Below are 19344 nucleotides of genomic sequence, written 5' to 3'. Positions count from 1 at the left end.
ATTACGCATGGAGTTTGAACTGTTAGGTCATTAAGCCTAGTTACCCTGTACGATAATTAGTTTGTAAAAGATTATAGTTTAATTAATCGATTAGTTATGCCGGATTAAGTCATATTAGTTTCACCTGAATCTATAACTCACACTGTACAATTGGTCTGAAGATAATTTTTTTTAAACCAAAACTGTACTTTTGTGGTAGGTGATGAGTGTTCAACCTATTGCGTCAGAGACGCACTTTTGGTTCCGATAGTGGGACGAGACAGTTCAGCTCTTGCCACATGTGATAATAATATTTAGAGCGCTAGAAGTGGCTGCGGTTTAAAGCATAAACCAAAGGGGTAGACTATGTTCAACGAGCTTTTCCCAGCACCTCCCCGAATTTCCGTTGACAGTTCTCAGTGTTTATGAACATGACTCCAGAGTCAAACTCACAAAGTCCAAAGAGCAGGCTGGGCTCAATAGTCTGGTTAAAGATGGGAATCGATCACATCTTTTGGTCTTTCATCCTTTGAGGACGCTCAACTGCGCTCTGTGACACAGCGCACTGGATTATCAACTTCACATGCAGACGTTGTACCACCAAGGACAGTGGCGGGTTTATCGATAAATAATAGTTTTTGTATTACAAAGATGTCTATGTTTATTGGCCCTCTGTTTATTTTTATGGATGTCCTATTATATGCTAAATTGAATTATTGCATGGAAATAGATTTTTGCGTACCTGTTCGATTAGATCATCAACATTTGGAAAGACATACTATTCGACAGACGGAGGGGAGAATGAATGACCAGCTAGTTGTTTTTAAAATTACTGCTTTCAGGCAAGAATGTTATCTAAACCTTTTACCGGATTCTACATTTATTGCGCACAACATCACTCCTCACAGCGGCTCCTTAGCATCAACTTCCTCTGCAACCACAGACCTGAACCACTGCTTCTACTCTGGTGATGTCAATGCAGACCAGGAATCGTATGCTGCGCTGAGCCTGTGCAAAGGCTTACAAGGCGCCTTTTCTTACCAGGGCATGGAATATTTCATCAATCCACTTGGGAGCGAAAGGGCCGGAGGATATACAGTGAATACTGAGAGAAGAACCCATGTCATACGCCGCCGGGGACGCGACAGGGACTCCAGCGGCAATTCCACCACGAACAGGTGTGGAGTAGAACCTGGTTTCACCCAAAACCTTTCAGGGTCTTTTGAGAAATATAAACGCATGAAAGGACTGGAGATGGACAGCCTGACTGAAACTGTATTGAAGAGCCTGGGTAGATCCAAAAGGTTTGCCTCCATCCCTAGGTTTGTGGAGGTTCTTGTCGTGGCTGATGAGTCTATGGCCAAATTCCACGGGGACGACTTGAAACATTACCTGTTGACCCTGATGTCTGTTGCTGCGAGGCTTTACAAGCACCCCAGCATCATGAACTCCATAAACATAGTGGTAGTGGGCTTCATGGTGATCAACGAAGCAGAGAAAGGACCCAAGGTTTCCACCAATGCTGCCCTCACTCTGCGCAGTTTCTGTTCTTGGCAGAAAAATTTAAACAAATACAATGACAAGCACCCTGAATACTGGGACACTGCAATCCTATTCACCAAACAGGTAAGGTGTGGTGAGCTGCAGCCAGGTGTCAATGTTTGCTTGCAGATTAGCTTCCATGCAATCATCAATTATTTCAATTTTGTATTATTATCTCATTGTCACCCAATACATTATCTCCAAATGCAATACTAAATGCTCTTTTATAGACACATCCCTGTGTGTTACATGCAGCCCAATAATGCTGAGACAAGGTAGGGTTTGGGTGTCAATTCCTTTTCAGTTAAGGAAGTAAATTAAAATTCCACTTCCAATTCCAATTTTTACTCTATGCATCTCTACGAGAAAAAAAATGAAAACATTGCTTGCAACTGCACAGCTGAAAAGCAACACATCTGTCTTCACATCTTAAAAGTCCACCTCCTTTTTCCTATCATGAATCACATTGCAAAACATTTAGCATAAAGGCCCCCACAATCGTGATCACTGAGCCAAAAAACATGCTCATGGAACAAGATTAACCATATGAACAACGACTGTAGCACATCTTTCAGAATGTGTGTCTAGCCAGTCACCTATTTTTCCATTCCAACAAATCAAATTTATTTATATAGCCCTCCTTACATCAGCTGATATCTCAAAGTGCTGTACAGAAACCCAGCCTAAAACCCCAAACAGCAAGCAATGCAGGTGTAGAAGCACGGTGGCTAGGAAAAACTCCCTAGAAAGGCCAAAACCTAGGAAGAAACCTAGAGAGGAACCAGGCTATGAGGGGTGGCCAGTCCTCTTCTGGCTGTGCCGGGTGGAGATTATAACAGCACATGGCCTACATGTTCAAATGTTCATAAATGACCAGCATTGTCAAATAATAATAATCACAGTAGTTGTCGAGGGTGCAACAAATCAGTAACACAAGAGTAAGTGTCAGTTGGCTTTTTCATAGCCGATCTTTGAGAGTATTTCTACTCCTCCTGCTGTCTCTAGAGAGTTGAAAACAGCAGGTCTGGGACAGGTAGCACGTCCGGTGAATAGGTCAGGGTTCCAGCAGGTCTGGGACAACAGGTCTGGGACAGGTAGCACGTCCGGTGAACAGGTCAGGGTTCCATAGCTGCAGGCAGAACAGTTGGAACTGGAGCAGCAGCACGGCCAGCTGAACTGGGGACAGCAAGGAGTCATCAAGCCAGGTAGTCCTGAGGCATGGTCCTAGGGCTCAGGTCCTCCGAGAGAGAGAAAGAAAGAAAGAGAAAGAGAGAATTAGAGAGAGCATATTTAAATTCACACAGGACACCGGAAAAGACAAGAGAAATACTCCAGATGTGACAGACTGATCCTAGCCCCCCGACACATAAACTACTGCAGCATAAATATTGGAGGCTGAGACAGGAGGGGTCAGGAGACACTGTGGCCCCATCCGATGAAAGGGCCAAACAGGTAGGATATAACCCCACCCACTTTGCCAAAGCACAGCCTCCACACCACTGGAGGGATATCTCCAACCACCAACATACCATCCCGGGACAAGGCCGAGTATAGCCCACAAAGATCTCCGCCACGGCACAGCCCAAGGGGGGGCACCAACCCTGACAGGAAGACCACGTCCAACCATAGAGATAGATAGAGAACTCAGCTTTATATCTGTGCCATTATAGCATCTGTGACAGCATGGGCAGCGCCATTGAGGCTACAACCCATAGGAATCCCCACCCATTTGATTACTTTGACTACTTTAAATTGGCGGAAGCAGTGGCAATTTTAGCATGTACATTTTGGTGGGACAAAGTGAAAAAACTGTATACATGCCAGCAAAGCCACTACACAACACAACACTAAACAATACATTAATTGCACTATAACAGTGACAAACGGTGCCCACAAACTGTTAGGGCCTACATAAAGCTGTCTCAACAGCAGAGTCCCAACATCTTACCACTGCTACACCTGGCTATCAGCGGAGCCTTTTCTGGCAGCGAAACAGTTCATTCAGCCTCATTTAATGCCTTAAAAAATATATACAGTACCAGTCAAAAGTTTGGACACACCTACTCATTCAAGGGTTTTTCTTTATTTTTACTATTTTCTACATTGTAGAACAATAGTGAAGACATCACAACTATGAAATAACACATATGGAATCATGTAGTAACTAAAAAAAGTGTTAAACAAATTCTTCAAAGTAGCCACGCTTTGTCTTGATGATAACTTTGGCCACTCTTGGCATTCTCTCAAGACAGTGTCACCAGCAATGCAACCCCACACCATCATACCTTCTCCTCCATGCTTCACGGTGAGAACCACAGATGCAGAGATCATCCGTTCACCTACTCTGCATCTCACAAAGACACAGCAGTTGGAACCAAAAATCTCAAATTTGGACTCATCAAACCAAAGGACAGATTTCCACCAGTCTAATGTCCAATGCTCATGTTTCTTGGCCCAAGCAAGTCTCTTCTTCTTATTGGTGTCCTTTAGTAGTGGTTTCTTTGCAGCAATTCGACCATGAAGGCCTGATTCACGTAGTCTCCTCTGAACAGTTGATGTTGAGATGTGTCTGTTACTTGAACTCTGTGACGCATTTATTTGGGCTGCAATTTCTGAGGCTGGTAACTCTAATGAACTTATCCTCTGCAGCAGAGGTAACTCTGAGTCTTCCTTTCCTGTGGCGGTCCTCATGAGAGCCAGTTTCATCATAGCGCTTGATGGTTTTTGCGACTGCTCTTGAAGAAACGTTCAAAGTTCTTGACATTTTCCAGATTGACTGACCTTCATGTCTTAAAGTAATGATGGACTGTCGTTTCTCTTTGCTTATTTGAGCTGTTTTTGCCATAATATGGACTCGGTCTTTTACCAAATAGGCTATCTTCTGTATACCACCCCTACCTTGTCACAACACAACTGATTGGCTCAAACGGATTAAGAAGGAAAGAAATTCCACAAATTGACTTTTAACAAGGTACCCCTGTTAATTCAGAACATGGGCCATTCTTACATTATTCTGCCTGTACACCAAGTCAGAACCATAGGATAAATTAAGGGGGCATATAAGCAGACAATGAAAGCTTTTACAATATTCGATGATGACATTTCTCTAAAACAGGCTATAGGCTAGATGTGCACCACCAACAGCTAACAGCTTACTACACAACATACACTTAGTTATACTTTCTTAGCTACAGTAGACATATCTCTCTGGTATATTACATATTTTATGCAGCAGCATACAATACATTTTCGGACAAACCTTGTTGTGCTGTGCTCACTTGAACAGGAAGGTGGCGTGGCGGTCGTTCTTGGGCAAGTTTTGTCATCAAACTTTGTCATAAAAGTCTGGCATTCTCTGGATTGATGGTGCTTTCAATGGGAAGTCGAGGAAAAACAAGGTTGAATCATGATGACGTCAGTGATCTTCAGGTCGGAGCTCTAAAATGAGGCATGAGTTCTCGACTTGCAATTCCAAGTTGGATGACCGTTCAAAGCGTATTTTCTCAGTCGGAGCTTGTTTTATTTCAAGTTCCTAGTTGTCTTCAACGCACTGAAGTCAGATTTCCCAGTTCGGAGTTTCCTGTTGTTTTGAGCGCGTCAGAAATCATGCTGGATTAACAGCATGGCCAATGTTGAATGTTTATCCTTTTAAGCTTGGAAAAGAGACCCTTAAACCCAGACTTGGGACCACACACCCATTCCACTGAATAGCAGGCTAGTGATTGCTTTGCAATGCTTGCAGTTATCCACTGATTCCTTCCAAACCACTCATTGTTGAATTTGCAATTTCCAACTTGTTGCGTAATGTTTATGTCAATGGCCGATGAGCACCTATACATTTTATCTATAATTTCTCTTAATTATTTATCTTCGTATGACAATGATTGAAAAGGATTTTCCAGTAGATTGTCGACTTGATTCATGATGATGACTGCTAGCTAAGATTTTGAAAGTATGATGTTGACATGATCAGTCCAATCAAAGCTACTGTAGATAAAACATGATTTGATGTCAAACTGATATGTGACACGTATTAATGCCAAAATAACATGCAAAACAGGTGGGGCTCGAAACAAATGACGGGTCGCCACTGGGCGGAAGCACGGTGGAAGCCCTCAATTGCACTGCCCATGCTAAAACTGCCTTTTGGCCACTAGAGGCCTCTATCATTCTTTATACAACGGGTGGGTCTAATCCTGAATGCTGATTGGTTAAAACAGCATTCCAGCTGGTGTCTATTCCACAAATTGCCACAGGCTAAATCTATGAGTTAAAATGCCTATTTACTCTGTTTCATCTGGCTGCCTACTGTCTCATCAGCCCAGCCAGGCAATTTATAAACTTGATCTCCACTATAAAAAGCATATAGACATTATCTCACATTTATTTTAGACTAACGTTTCGTTTTCAACAGTAGAGATTTGTATAAACCTTGCTGTTTGTCTCTCCAACATTTACAACATTGTTTCAATATTAAAATTCGATCTCCTGCTGTCCCATAGTAATGAACGTGTCGGGACGACACAGACAGGCATGCAGTATTTCTCAGCTAGTCGAAATCATGAATCAACTGGCATCATTTTTATGGATATATATACAAAAAAAATAGATAGAAAAAAGTTAAAACGAAATGCAGCTCATTTGCAGTCTTTCCAGCTTCAGTTTGAAGCGATCGTGTTACTGTAGCTGTGTTGTTGGCTAGCTCCTCTGAACAACAGTGTCCTGAAGAGAGAGCACATTTTCTATGCCAGGCGAAATCCCCCTCATTAGCTCATTGTTATGGATGTATCCAAATAAATGTCACTAGAAAACAGCTTAAACCAATGCAAATGCAGCTACTTTGCTGTTATTCTGGCTGCACTTTTTGATGTGACTGTAAATTAGCCATAGTTGGCTAGCTAGCAAGCAAGAGATAAGAACGTTGCCAGCCAGTATGGCGATGGAACATTTAAAACAAACGACTGTCCATAGATACAGAACAAAAAGACTGAACGACTGGGTTGCGTCTCTAGCAACCATGGATTTGTGTCGGGACTATATCTTGTGGAAGGATGAAATGGTATGAATAAATTAATCCAAATAACGTTTTTAATGAAAATATGTAAATTATTTGAATATGTTGGTAACACGTATAAAAGTGATAATGCCCTCAAAGCCGGTGTTTGGAGGAGATATTGGCACGGTTTGCCGGCGTTAGACTTTGTCTCGGGCCTAACAACACCCGTGCCAATATATTCTCCAAACAGCGGCTTCTCGGGCGTTAGCACTCAAAGATGATCCCAACCCATGTTAGCACCATGCCACTGAGTTTAGAAATGCCACAGGTAGAAGAGGCCAGGCAGGGGTTTCACTAGCTCTGGTCCAGGGATTCAGCACAGCTTGCTAATGGAAGGCTCAGCATTTGCACTAACGCCTGGACCAGAGCTAGGATTTGACACACTCCGATGGTGGAATGGGAAGTATCCATTTCTCTGTGATGATCCACTCACTTCCAGCTGTGAGCCTTTAGTCCTGCCTCTCAGCCTGGATTCAGCCAGTCTGTCTGTTTTCCATTAAGCCTAGCTTGGCTGGGAGCAATCTAATGCATTGGTTCTCTTCGACTGAATCTGTCCAACTGTGATGAAAGTGGTGTAAAATGATCCCACTTATATGGTGAAGATGCCTTGACCTATACCATTACCTTAAAGTGTGTTTATTCACTTTATTGGGGGAGGGGGTTATTGAATTTAATATTGTAGGCTAGAGGTATGGTGTTAATGTGCTTATATGAACAATGTAGTTATATCAGATAATAATTCTCAGACTCAAATCAAATAAGCTTGTGTTTGAAAGCATTGTACAATGGTCAAGTACAATACATTTTTAACAGTTCCATTGTCAGACAGACCTCTTGGCACGTGGCAGTGTAATTGTTCTTCTCTGACAGCTGTAACATTCCCTAAGCATCTTGTGGATTAAAGGGTTAGTTCACTGGGCCAGATTGAGAGAGTGAGAGAGATATAAAAAAAATGGGCCTAACCAGAACAATGGACCGGATTGTTAGTGTTTTCTGTTTAAATATCTACTAAAAGATGGTGGATATGCAATGAAATAACAACACACACACACGCAAGACAAATTACATTACACACCTACACACATTGTCCAGATGATCACATGTCATTTGTTTCCTGCAACAGGACTTGTGTGGAGCCACTACCTGTGACACCTTAGGCATGGCAGACGTGGGCACTATGTGTGATCCCAAGAGAAGCTGCTCTGTCATCGAGGATGACGGTCTCCCTTCGGCCTTCACCACTGCTCATGAATTGGGTGAGTGAAGATCACTCTAACTTGTGTATTATCGGTATCTACCAGAACACTCTTAGAAAAAAGGGTTCCAAAAGGGTTCTTCGGCTATCCCCATAGGAGAGCCATTTTGGGTTCAAGGTAGAACCCTTTTGGGTTCCATGTAGAACCCTCTGTGGAAAGGGTTCTACATGGATCCCAAAAGTGATCTACCTGGCACCAAAAGGGTTTTACCAAGAACCAAAAGTGGTTCTTCAAAGGGTTCTCCTATAGACCAAATCAGAATGTGTATAAACAAAGCTGTTCTTTTAGTTCCAGGTTGTGAGCGTCGTAAAGCTAGACTGAATAACGCATAGGAAACAATATGCAGACCATTGGGGACTATCTAATGAATAATGGATATACTCAATTTTCTAAAATGTTTCTAAATTCATCAACACTACTCTCTTGTTATTAACCCATGCATGTCCATAACGGAAATGTAACATTTAATTTGGTACACTTGCCATCTGAGCTTACTGATCGACAAAATTTAATTTCCGCCAAAGCGTTTGTCTACAATGTCCGTTTTTATTGTACTATGACATAGACTGACCAGGTGAATTCAGGTGAAAGCTAAGATCCCTTATTGATGTCACTTGGTGTATCCACTTCAATCAGTGTAGATGTAGGGGAGGAGACAGGTTAAAGAAGGATTTTTAAGAACTGCAACACTGCTGGGTTTCTCATGTTCAACAGTTTCCTGTGTGTATCAAGAATGGTCCACCACCCAAAGGACATCCAGCCAACTTGACACAACTATGGGTCAGCAACCTTGAACACTTTTTACACCTTGTAAAGTCCATGCTTCGATGAATTGAGGATGTTCTGAGGGCAAAAGGGGGTGCAACTTAATATTAGGAACGTGTGTATATACAGTGCATTCGGAAAGTATTCAGACACCTTGACTTTTTACACATTTTGTTACGTTACAGCCTTATTCTAAAATGTATTAAATTAATGTTTTTCCTCATCAATCTAAACACAATACCCCATAATGACAAAACAAAAACAGGTTTTTGGAAATGTTTGCAAATGTATAAATAATTCAAAACGGAAATATCACATTTACATAAGTATTCAAACCCTTTACTCAGTACTTTTATAGAAGCACATTTGGCAGCAATTACAGCCTTGAGTCTTCTTGGGTATGATGCTTCAAGCTTGGCACACCTGTATTTGGGGGACTTTCTCCCATTTTTCTCTGCAGATCCTCTCAAGCTCTGTCAGGTTGGATGGGGAGCGTTGCTGCACAGCTATTTTCAGGTCTCTCCAGAGATGTACGATCGAGTTCAAGTCTGGACTCTGGCTGGGCCACTCAAGCACATTCAGAAACTTGTCCCGAAGCCACTCCTGCGTTGTCTTGTCTGTGTGCTTAGGGTTGTTGTCCTGTTGTAAGGTGAACCTTCTCACCAGTCTGAGGTCCTGAGTGCTGTGGAGCAGGTTTTCATCAAGGATCTCTCTGTGCTTTGCTCCGTTCATCTTTCGCCAAATCCTGACTAGACTCCCAGTCCCTGCTGCTGAAAACATCCCCACAGCAAGATGCTACCACCGCCATGCTTCACCGTAAGGATAATGCACGGTTTCTCCAGACGTGACGCCTGGCATTCAGGCCATAGAGTTCAATCTTGGTTTCATCAGACCAGAGAATCTTGTTTCTCATGGTCTGAGAGTCTTTAGGTGCCTTTTGGCAAACTCCAAACAGGCTGTCATGTGCCTTTTACTGAGGAATGGCTTCCGTCTGGCCACTCTACCATAAAAGCCTGATTGGTGGAGTGCTGCAGAGATGGTTGTCCTTCTGGAAGGTTCTCCCATCTCCACAGAGGAACTCTGGAGCTCTCAGAGTGACCACCGGGTTCTTGGTCATCTCCCTGACCAAGGCCCTTCTTTCCCGATTGCTCAGTTTGGCCAGGCGGCCAGCTCTAGGAAGAGTCTTGGTGGTTCCAAACTTCTTCCATTTAAGAATGAGAGGGCTACCCCCCCCCACTTCTCTTAATTTCCGCCTAAATTCATACCCAAATCTAACTGTCTGTAGCTCAGGCCCAGTAGCAAGGATATGCATTTTCTTGGTTTCATTTGAAAGGAAACACTCTGACGTTTGTGGAAATGTGAATTGAATGTAGGAGAATATAACACAATAGATCTGGTAGAAGAAAATACAAGGAAACAAACATACGTTTTCTGGTTTCTATTGTTGTTGCACCATCTTTCAACTGAAAAGGAACAGCCAAACATTCAGATAGGATGCTGGGGATAATTTCTATGCAGAATGTAAGAGGGCAACAGTATCTGAGAATTATGTCATGTACATCTGTATACCTGGACTTAGCCTTTGATTTTACAGATTTACTAGCCATAATTTTAACGATAAAACAACTGGAAAATATCTAGACACAAAACTGCTGCGCGCAAACAGATGTGGCTCCTGTGGCTGGAAGATTCAATGGCGAATGGCTGTGTTACGCTCGGCTTTCGTTCAAGAGCTGGTCATTCCGGGTATTACCATTTCATACTGCCGTTTACCTTAGCTCATTGGCTATCTGCCAAGCTAGATTTCAAGACAATCAGTGGTGATTGGTCCGAAATACAGTCAATCAAAGAAGCACTGGTCATATCATTGGCGCGCAATGAAGTCATTCTTAGGTGTGTTCCAATCAGGTATTTTCGGTCAATACGTCCCGCAAAAAGAACAATCAAGTATGGTTGTGTTACTAGCAAACAGGAGATTGCAACAAAGCCAACCATGACTGGATAAACGTCAGTTTAGCGGGAGTAATTACATCGAATGCTTCGTCGAAAGTTGAAGGAATCAGAATTCATGACACTAGCCAGTTAGGAAATGTTTCGTGTTATGCTATAAAAATGGATTTGATAGAACAAACGACCATTTATTGTGAAGATTGGGCCTTTTGTATCACCAAAAGAAGAAGATCTTCAAAGGTAATTGATTATTTTATTGCTATTTCTGACTTTAGTGACGCTAATGCTTGGCTGGGAAATGCTAATAATGTTTGTGTTTGCGGGACGTTGTCCTCAGATTATTATAATCTATGTTTTCACCGCAAAGCCTTTTTGAAATCGGACAGTGTGGTTAAATTAACGAGAGTCTTGTCTTTAAATAGCTGTAAAATAGTCATATGTTTCAGAAATTGAAGTAATAGCAATTCGAAGGTTTTTGAATAACCCGCCACAGGATTCAACTGGCTGTTGAGTGGGTGGGACGCAAGCGTCCCACCTAGCCCAGAGAGGTTAATACCAAAGGGTATTAAGATCTGAGCATTTGAACATGTTCCATTTGTGAAAATAGCGACAATTTTACTGGCCCCCTACCCTACTGCCAATTACATTATACAATACTGATGTCTAAATACAGAATAGAGCCATGCAGAGAACCAACCATGCACAGAACTCGGTATTTACAAACCAGAAATAAATTGACTTGCTATTGTGACATCGTGGTGATTTGATCTTTGGGGACAGCCAAAGAACCTTTACTGGTTCTAGATAGCCTGTGAAGACTAAATAAAAATAAAAAAAAATAAAAAAAAATATATATATATATATATATTTATTTTATATAGCGCTTTTCAATACAAGTAGAATCAAAGTCGCTTCAAAAACAAAACAAACAAAAACATTTACAAAACAAATGTAGGGATCTGGCAGTTCTTGGGTGTTGGTCTTCCACAGCTTTAGATGATAGGAGGTTCATAATGTAGTAGCTTGAGAGGAGGGAGCATAGATGGAACAGCCAGGCAGGGAGGTAGAGACATCTGACAAACAGACCACGGAGCTCTTCATCAGGCACCTCATCGTCTTCGATGTTCACAGCTAATAAATAATATGTCAATGCCCAAATAGACTTGTATGCTGATTATGTTAATGCCAGAGTGAACTTGTAGGCATTATGCATGTCTTGAACAAAAGATGATAGGTGTTGATGATGTCATTTGGTCATCCCCACGTGCATCATTTGATTACCATTTCTAATCTGTCAGACATGGAATGGGGAACAAAGGACTAAGGCCTGTTGAAAACTCTTGAACTTTTCTCGCCTTCTTCCTTTGATCCAATGAAATGGGTGTCATTCTGTCCAACGGTCTCGTTACCACTGAAGCCATTTTTGTCAAGGCTGGTATTATTAATGAGACAAGTGACAGTTGCGATCAAGTGTTTTCAGTCGTCCATGTGGGGCTGTGAAGGGAGTAAAGCCTGAAAACAGATGGGGAAGTAATAGCAGATGTGAGGCCCCATTGAGAGGCGATGGTTTAAGGTGCACACGTCTATTAACTAATTATACAATTTCCTTTCAAAAAGGACCCTGTCATATTTTACATCCATTTGTGAAGTCGTAATTTCCGTGTGGGTTGTGATGACTTGGTACTGAGGACTTTGTTTCCAACAACATCTAACTGTTTTCTTTGTTTTCCCCATCAAAGAAAATTGTTATTTTACTTCTACTGTCTGTGAGTATTATACTTCATAATCTATGACAGCATTGGGAAAAGTGGTTGGTTTGATATTGGGAGTGGAATGGATGGAGTTCAAGTGAATACATTACATTTCACAACATAGTGTATAATATACATACTAGCCCTACAATAGTATGTAGGCTATATGAGTTTGAAGAGCTGGGGGATCAAACATTAGTCACAAGTGTCCTGCCATGAACAGTTGCAGTGAAGAATTCGTATTTATTATGGATCCCCATTAGCTGCTGAAGGCAGCAGCTGCTCTTCCTGGGGTCTGGCAAAATTAAGGCAGTTATACAATCTAATACATTCAGAACAGATTTCACAACACACTAAGTGTGTGCCCCTCAGGCCTCTACTCCACTACCACATATCTACAACACAAAATCCAGGTGTAAGTGTTTGTATAGTGTGTATGTTATCATGTGTGTGTGTACATGTGTCTGTGCCTATGTTTGTGTTGCTTCACAGTCCCTGCTGTTCCATAAGGTGTGTTTCCATCTGTTTTTTAAATTTGATTCTACTGCTTGCATCTGTTACCTGTTGTGGAATAGAGTTCCATGTAGTCATGGCTCTATGTAGTACTGTGCGCCTCCCATAGTCTGCTCTGGACTTGGGTACTGTGAAGAGACCTCTGGTGGCATGTCTTGTGGGGTATGCATGGGTGTCCAAGCTGTGTGCCAGTAGTTCAAACAGACAGCTCGGTGCATTCAACATGTCAATACCTCTCACAAATATAAGTAGTGATGAAGTCAATCTCTCCTCCACTTTGAGCCAGGAGAGATTTACATGCATATTACTGATGTTTTCTCTCTGTGTAAGTCCAAGGGCCAGCCGTGCTGCCCTGTTCTGAGCCAATTGCAACTTTCCTAAGTTCCTCTTTGTGGCAACTGACCACACGACTGAACAGCAGTCCAGGTGCGACAAAACTAGAGCCTGTAGAACCTGCCTTGTTGATAGTGCTGTTAAGAAGGTAGAGCAGCACTTTATTATGGACAGACTTCTCCCCAGACTTCTGTTGTATCAATATGTTTTGACCATTACAGTTACTCCAACCAGTTTAGTCACTTCAACTTGCTAAATTTCCACATGATTTATTACAAGATGTAGTTGAGGTTTAGTGTTTAGTGAATGATTTGTCCCAAATACAAAGTTTTTAGTTTTTGAAATATTTAGGAATAACTTGTTCCATGCCACCCATTCTGAAGCTGACTGCAGCTCTTTGTTAAGTGTTGCAGTCATTTCAATCGCTGTAGTGGCTGACGTGTATAGTGTTGAGTCATCCGCATACATAGACACAATGGCTTTACTCAGTAAAGATTGAAAAAAGTAAGTGGCCTAGACAGCTTCCCTGGGGAATTCCTGATTTGACCTGGATTATGTTGAAGAGGGTTCCATTGAAGAACACCCTCTGTGTTCTGTTAGACAGGTAGCTCTTTATCCAAAATATAGTAGGGGATGTAAAGCCATACGTTTTTCCAGCAGCAGACTATGATCGATAATTTCAAAATCCTCACTGAAGTCTAACAAAACACAATCTTTTTATCATCAATTTCTCTCAGGCAATCATCAGTCATTTGTGTAAGTGCTGCGCTTATTGAATGTCCTTCCCTATAAGCGTGCTGAAAGTCTGTTGTCAATTGATTTACTATAAAACAGCATTGTATCTGGTCAACAACAAAAAATCCAAACATTTCTAAGGATTGTTAACTGGCTGATTGGTTGGCTATTTGAGCCAGTAAAGGGGGCTTTACTATTCTTAGGTAGCGGAATGACTTTTGCTTCCCTCCGGGTCTGAGGGCACTTTCTAGTAGGCAAAAATGTTAAAACTGGCAAATAGGAGTGGCAATATTGTCCGCTATTATCCTCAGTAATTTTCCATCCAAGTTGTCAGACCCCGGTGGCTTGTCATTGTTGATACACAACAATGGTTTTTTACTTCTTCCACACTCACTTTACAGAATAAAAAATGACAATGCGTGTCTTTCATAATTTGGTCAGATATACTTGTGTAGTGTCAGCGTTTGTTGCTGGCTTGTCATGCCTAAATTTGCTAATCTTGCCAATGAAAAATTCATTAAAGTAGTAGGCAATATTAGTCGGTTTTGGGATGAATGAGCCATCTGATTCAATGAATGATGGAGCTGAGTTGCCTTTTTTCCAAAAATGTCATTGAATGTGCTCCAAAGTTTTTTACTGGCATTCTTTACGTCATTTATCTTTGTTTCATAGTGTAGTTTCTTCTTCTTTTTATTCAATTTAGTTACATGATTTCTCAATTTGCAGTACGTTTGCCAATCGGTTGTGCAGCCAGACTTATTTGCCATTCATTTTTCCTCATCCATCTCAACCATACAATTTTTCAATTCCTCATCAGTCCACATGGATTTAACAGTTTTTACTTTTTACAGTCATTTTCTTAATGGGTGCATGCTTATTAGTAACTGGGATAAGCAATTTCATAAATGTGTCAAGTGCAGCGTCTGTTTGCTTCTCATTACACACCATGGACCAACAAATATTTTTGTTCATCAACAACATAGGAATCGCTACAAAACGTATTGTATGACCTCTTATAACCTATATATTAGTCCCAGCCTTTGGAACTTTGGTTTTCCTAGATATGGCTACTATATTGTGATCACTACATCTGATGGATCTAGATACTGCTTTCAAGCACATTTCTCCAGCATTAGTAATGATGTGATCAATACATGTTGATTTAAATATTGACTGGCTTTCGTCAAGCTGCCCACTCAAGAAAAATCTTCAAACTGTAACCAGTGCCTGCAACCTGGTTCAGGTTATCAGTCAACCTTACAGTTTGAAGCTTTTTCTTGAGTGGGCAGCTTGACGAAAGCCAGTCAATATTTAAATCACCCCGAAACTATACCTCTCTGTTGATATCACATACATTATCAAGCATTTCACACATGTTATCAAGATACTGACTGTTAGCACTTGGTGGTCTATAGCAGCTTCCCACAAGAATGGACTTTAGATGAGGCAGATGAGCCTGTAGCTTTATTACTTCATAAGTATTTAACATGAGGTCCTCTCTAAGCTTTACAGGAATGTGGTTCTGAATATAAACAACATCACCCCCACCACTGGCATTTCTGTCTTTTCTTAAATGTTATAACCTTGTATTGCTACCACTGTATCCTCAAAGGTATAATCTAAGTGAGTTTCAGAGATAGTCAGAATATGAATGTCATCTGTTTCTAGCAAGTTATTCATTTAATGAACCTTGTTTCTTAAGATACATATGTTAACGTGGGCTATTTTGAGCACTTTTGTAGGGATGCTTGCTTGTTTTCCTTGCTTTTCTGGGAAGCTTAGCAGAAGTAGATATTGTCATGTTATTTATGTTAGTGCAGGGTGAGCTGCACACAGTGGACCTCCTACTAGGCCACACCGCCTCAATGCTAACACTAGAAGACTAGTGAACCTCCTTGAGTCTCCTTGTTCTCGTCCCAATGAATCTGTGATTATGTTCCACTGTCAGCAGTCTTCATTACAAACATAAGCAAATGGTACTAGGCCAGGCTAGCACCGTGAGCTACAGCAGGCTGAGCAAAACAAATGGACATTGCAAACTTAATAAAAGGTGGAAATATCTGCAAACAAACCACCGCTCGACAGTAGCAAGGTCTCAATGGCTTGTTGAGCAGAGATGTAATTTTTCCTCTTATTTAAATCATCCTCTAATTAGTACATGGGAGTCAAACTCATTCCATGGAGGGCCAAGTGTCTGTGGGTTTTTGTTTTTTCCATTCAATTAAGACATAAACAACCAGGTGAGGGGAGTTCCTTTCTAATTAGTGTCCATATTTAATCAATCAAGTACAATGCAGGTTTTTGACACGTGAATTAGAACATTATTGGAGTTGGTTGATGATGATTGACACTGATTCAAATTATGATGATGATGATGATGATGAAATGAACCTAGTACCCCCAAACCAATATTCAATTTTTTCCGATTTTATAGTCGTCCTGGTCATATTTCCTCCTTGTGCTTTTTTTTTCTGTCCTTCAGGCCATGTTTTCAACATGCCCCATGACAATGTGAATGCCTGCAAGGAGGTGTTTGGGAAGCTCAAGGACAACCACATGATGTCCCCCACGCTGATCCAGATCGACCGTGCCAATCCCTGGTCTGTGTGCAGCGCAGCCATCATTACAGACTTCCTGGACAGAGGCCACGGTCAGTCAGCCACTCAGCTCGGTCTCTGTCAATTGCAGCTGTCGTGCATGTGCGTGTGTGTGTGTGAGTTCTGCCTGTGTAAATTGTAGCTGTCATACGAATGTATATACTCTACCCCCCCCCCTTTCTTAAAAGATCAGACTTTGTTCTCAACCTTGCAACAAATCTAAACAGTTCTCACTATTGGAGTTCTTAAACGAGGTCATGCAATTAGCAATAATAGCACTGGAGTTCATGGGCCTCTCATTCCCAATACTGTCTCTGTTCAATGTCTGCATTAGCTGACTGACGTATAAAGAGTTCCAACGCTTGTTTAATGTTGCACAGGTTTTTTGCACAGGTATTTGCACTTATTTGGGCTGGAAAAGATGATTATGTAATGGTTTACAAATCTTGAAAAAAAACTCTGATTAAGAGGAGTGAAGACTGCTTTGTTCAACTGCAAGGGAATGTTGAATAACAGTGCAGAGATATTGCTTCCTACGACAACACCTGTCACTCTTGAGCAGATATAAACCATAAAAATTGTCTTCAGCCTGGCTGGCTTTGCACGGCTGATATCTTGACACTGTGGTTGTTTTTCTTAAAAAGGGGACTGTCTTCTGGATCAGCCCCAAAAACTGCTGGCTCTGCCCGAAAGCCTCCCAGGCACCAACTACAGCCTCCACCGCCAGTGTGAGCTGGCCTTCGGTACGGGCTCCAAGCCCTGTCCCTACATGCAGCACTGCTCCAAGCTGTGGTGCACGGGCAAGGCCAGAGGCCAGCTGGTCTGCCAGACACGTCATTTCCCCTGGGCCGATGGCACCAGCTGTGGCAACAGTAAGCTCTGTTTCCGAGGGGTGTGCACCGACAAGAACAACACCACTAAGACCAAGGTGAGCACACTCACTGTCAGTGTTCTGATCTGCTTAGTTATTACTATTGATGTAGATGTTGATAGAGACTGATCTCACAATGAATACAATGATTTCACAATCTAACAACAATGAAACATCTATATCTTAATAACAATATGTACTGGAACCTCTATTTCTAAATGTATACTAGAATGTAACTAGAGGTTCTACATGTCATTTAGACTGCAGGTTCTAAATGTATGTGGTTCTCCTACAGGTGGACGGTGGATGGGGGAGGTGGGGTGTGTATGGGTCATGTTCCAGAACCTGTGGAGGAGGAGTTCAGCTTGCCAAAAGAGATTGTAACAACCCTGTTCCAGAATATGGGGGGAAATACTGCAAAGGACTCCGTGTGAAGTATCGCTCCTGCAATTTGGACGTCTGCCCAGAATCAGGTAGAACTCATTGTGAAGTTTTAAATAAAACTTAATGAAATGATTTTGGAAACTGGAAGCATTTTGCTTCTTTACCACAAGAAATAAGATTTGCTCACATGCTAATATGTAAAAATATGCTAAATGGAACCTGAGTGTGAAACAAATGTACCACTTTAAAATTACAATTTGACGTGTTAAAGAAAGACACACGTCCTTGATAAAGATTATATAAAAGCTTCAGAAATCATTCATAAGTAAATGTTATGTTATATGAACAGTCGCAAAAGGTAATGTCACATTTGGCAAAGTACCAGATGTAATCAACATGTTTCAGTGCACCTGTCCGACAATAAAACATCTTATTCTTTTACTTTTTATGTCAAGTGGGTATGTAGTGCTCATGAACACTTTATGCATGTCCTATAAAGCCTTTATACATTGCTTCATTAAAGGATGACCCACATTTTTTTGTATAGATGTGTACTCATATGGATCCACGTTACTAATAAGCATACAATCCATAGGCAAAAGCTTCCGTGAGGAGCAGTGCGAGGCGTTCAACGGATTCAGCCTCAACACCAATAGGCTCTCAGCGTCTGTGGTGTGGGTCCCCAAATATTCTGGAGTGTCACCCAAGGACAAGTGCAAGCTCATCTGCAGGGCCAATGGAACAGGCTACTTCTATGTCCTTGCTCCAAAGGTGAGTACCTGCAGACTGCAGTAGCAACCTGCAGAAGAATGCTGAGAAAGGCTGTTGAGAAATAAACTTCTCCTGACCTGCAGTAACAGATTGCACCAACAAACAACAAACGGTAACACTTTACTTGACACCCAGTGTCATAACACGTTATGACACGTTATGACACGGTCATAACCATGTCATAATATGTCATAACAGCTGACATAACTTGTCATAACCTGTCATAATATGGTCATAACACTGTCATGACACATATATTTACACCTGTTGTGACATATATTTAGTTATTTAATGGCTGGTTATGACACTTACATAAGAGTTTCAAAACCCACATTTAATCAAATTACTTTGTTCCCCTGCCAAGAGGTTTCCTTTCGTTTAAAGTTTGTTTCTTAAATCCTTTGTTGTAATGAATTCTTAACAGTCATGTTTTTTCATCATATTTTAAATAACTCGTAGAAAATAGACTTTATGACACTGTCAAGAAGCATTATGACTATACTGTGTCACTTTACTTGATCAAAGAAAAGACACTTTATGACACTGTCAAGAAGCATTATGACTATACTGTGTCACTTTACTTGATCAAAGAAAAGACACTTTATGACACTGTCAAGAAGCATTATGACTATACTGTGTCACTTTACTTGATCAAAGAAAATACACTTTATGACACTGTCAAGAAGCATTATGACTATACTGTGTCACTTTACTTGATCAAAGAAAAGACACTTTATGACACTGTCAAGAAGCATTATGACTATACTGTGTCACTTTACTTGATCAAAGAAAAGACACTTTATGACACTGTCAAGAAGCATTATGACTATACTGTGTCACT

General features: G+C 41.3%; 1 protein-coding gene across 1 annotated transcript in view; it reads left to right on the top strand.

Annotated features, from left to right (window-relative positions):
• Positions 1-194: 194 nt before the first annotated feature.
• Positions 195-19344, top strand: part of LOC115163249 (A disintegrin and metalloproteinase with thrombospondin motifs 15) — a 26139-nt gene continuing 6989 nt past the window's right edge. Inside the window, exons 1-6 of the mRNA XM_029714973.1 lie at positions 195-1605; positions 7701-7833; positions 16363-16530; positions 17122-17405; positions 17644-17821; positions 18328-18503. Of these exons, the coding sequence (XP_029570833.1) occupies positions 631-1605; positions 7701-7833; positions 16363-16530; positions 17122-17405; positions 17644-17821; positions 18328-18503 (1914 nt within the window). The 5' untranslated portion in view covers positions 195-630. The remainder of the gene's footprint in view (positions 1606-7700; positions 7834-16362; positions 16531-17121; positions 17406-17643; positions 17822-18327; positions 18504-19344) is intronic.

This window comes from Salmo trutta, chromosome 26, assembly GCF_901001165.1.
Source record: "Salmo trutta chromosome 26, fSalTru1.1, whole genome shotgun sequence".
In the NCBI taxonomy this organism is placed as follows: Eukaryota; Metazoa; Chordata; class Actinopteri; order Salmoniformes; family Salmonidae; genus Salmo; species Salmo trutta.
The sequence above is the reverse complement of the archived record's forward strand: the minus strand, read 5'-3'. Positions and strand labels throughout refer to the sequence as shown.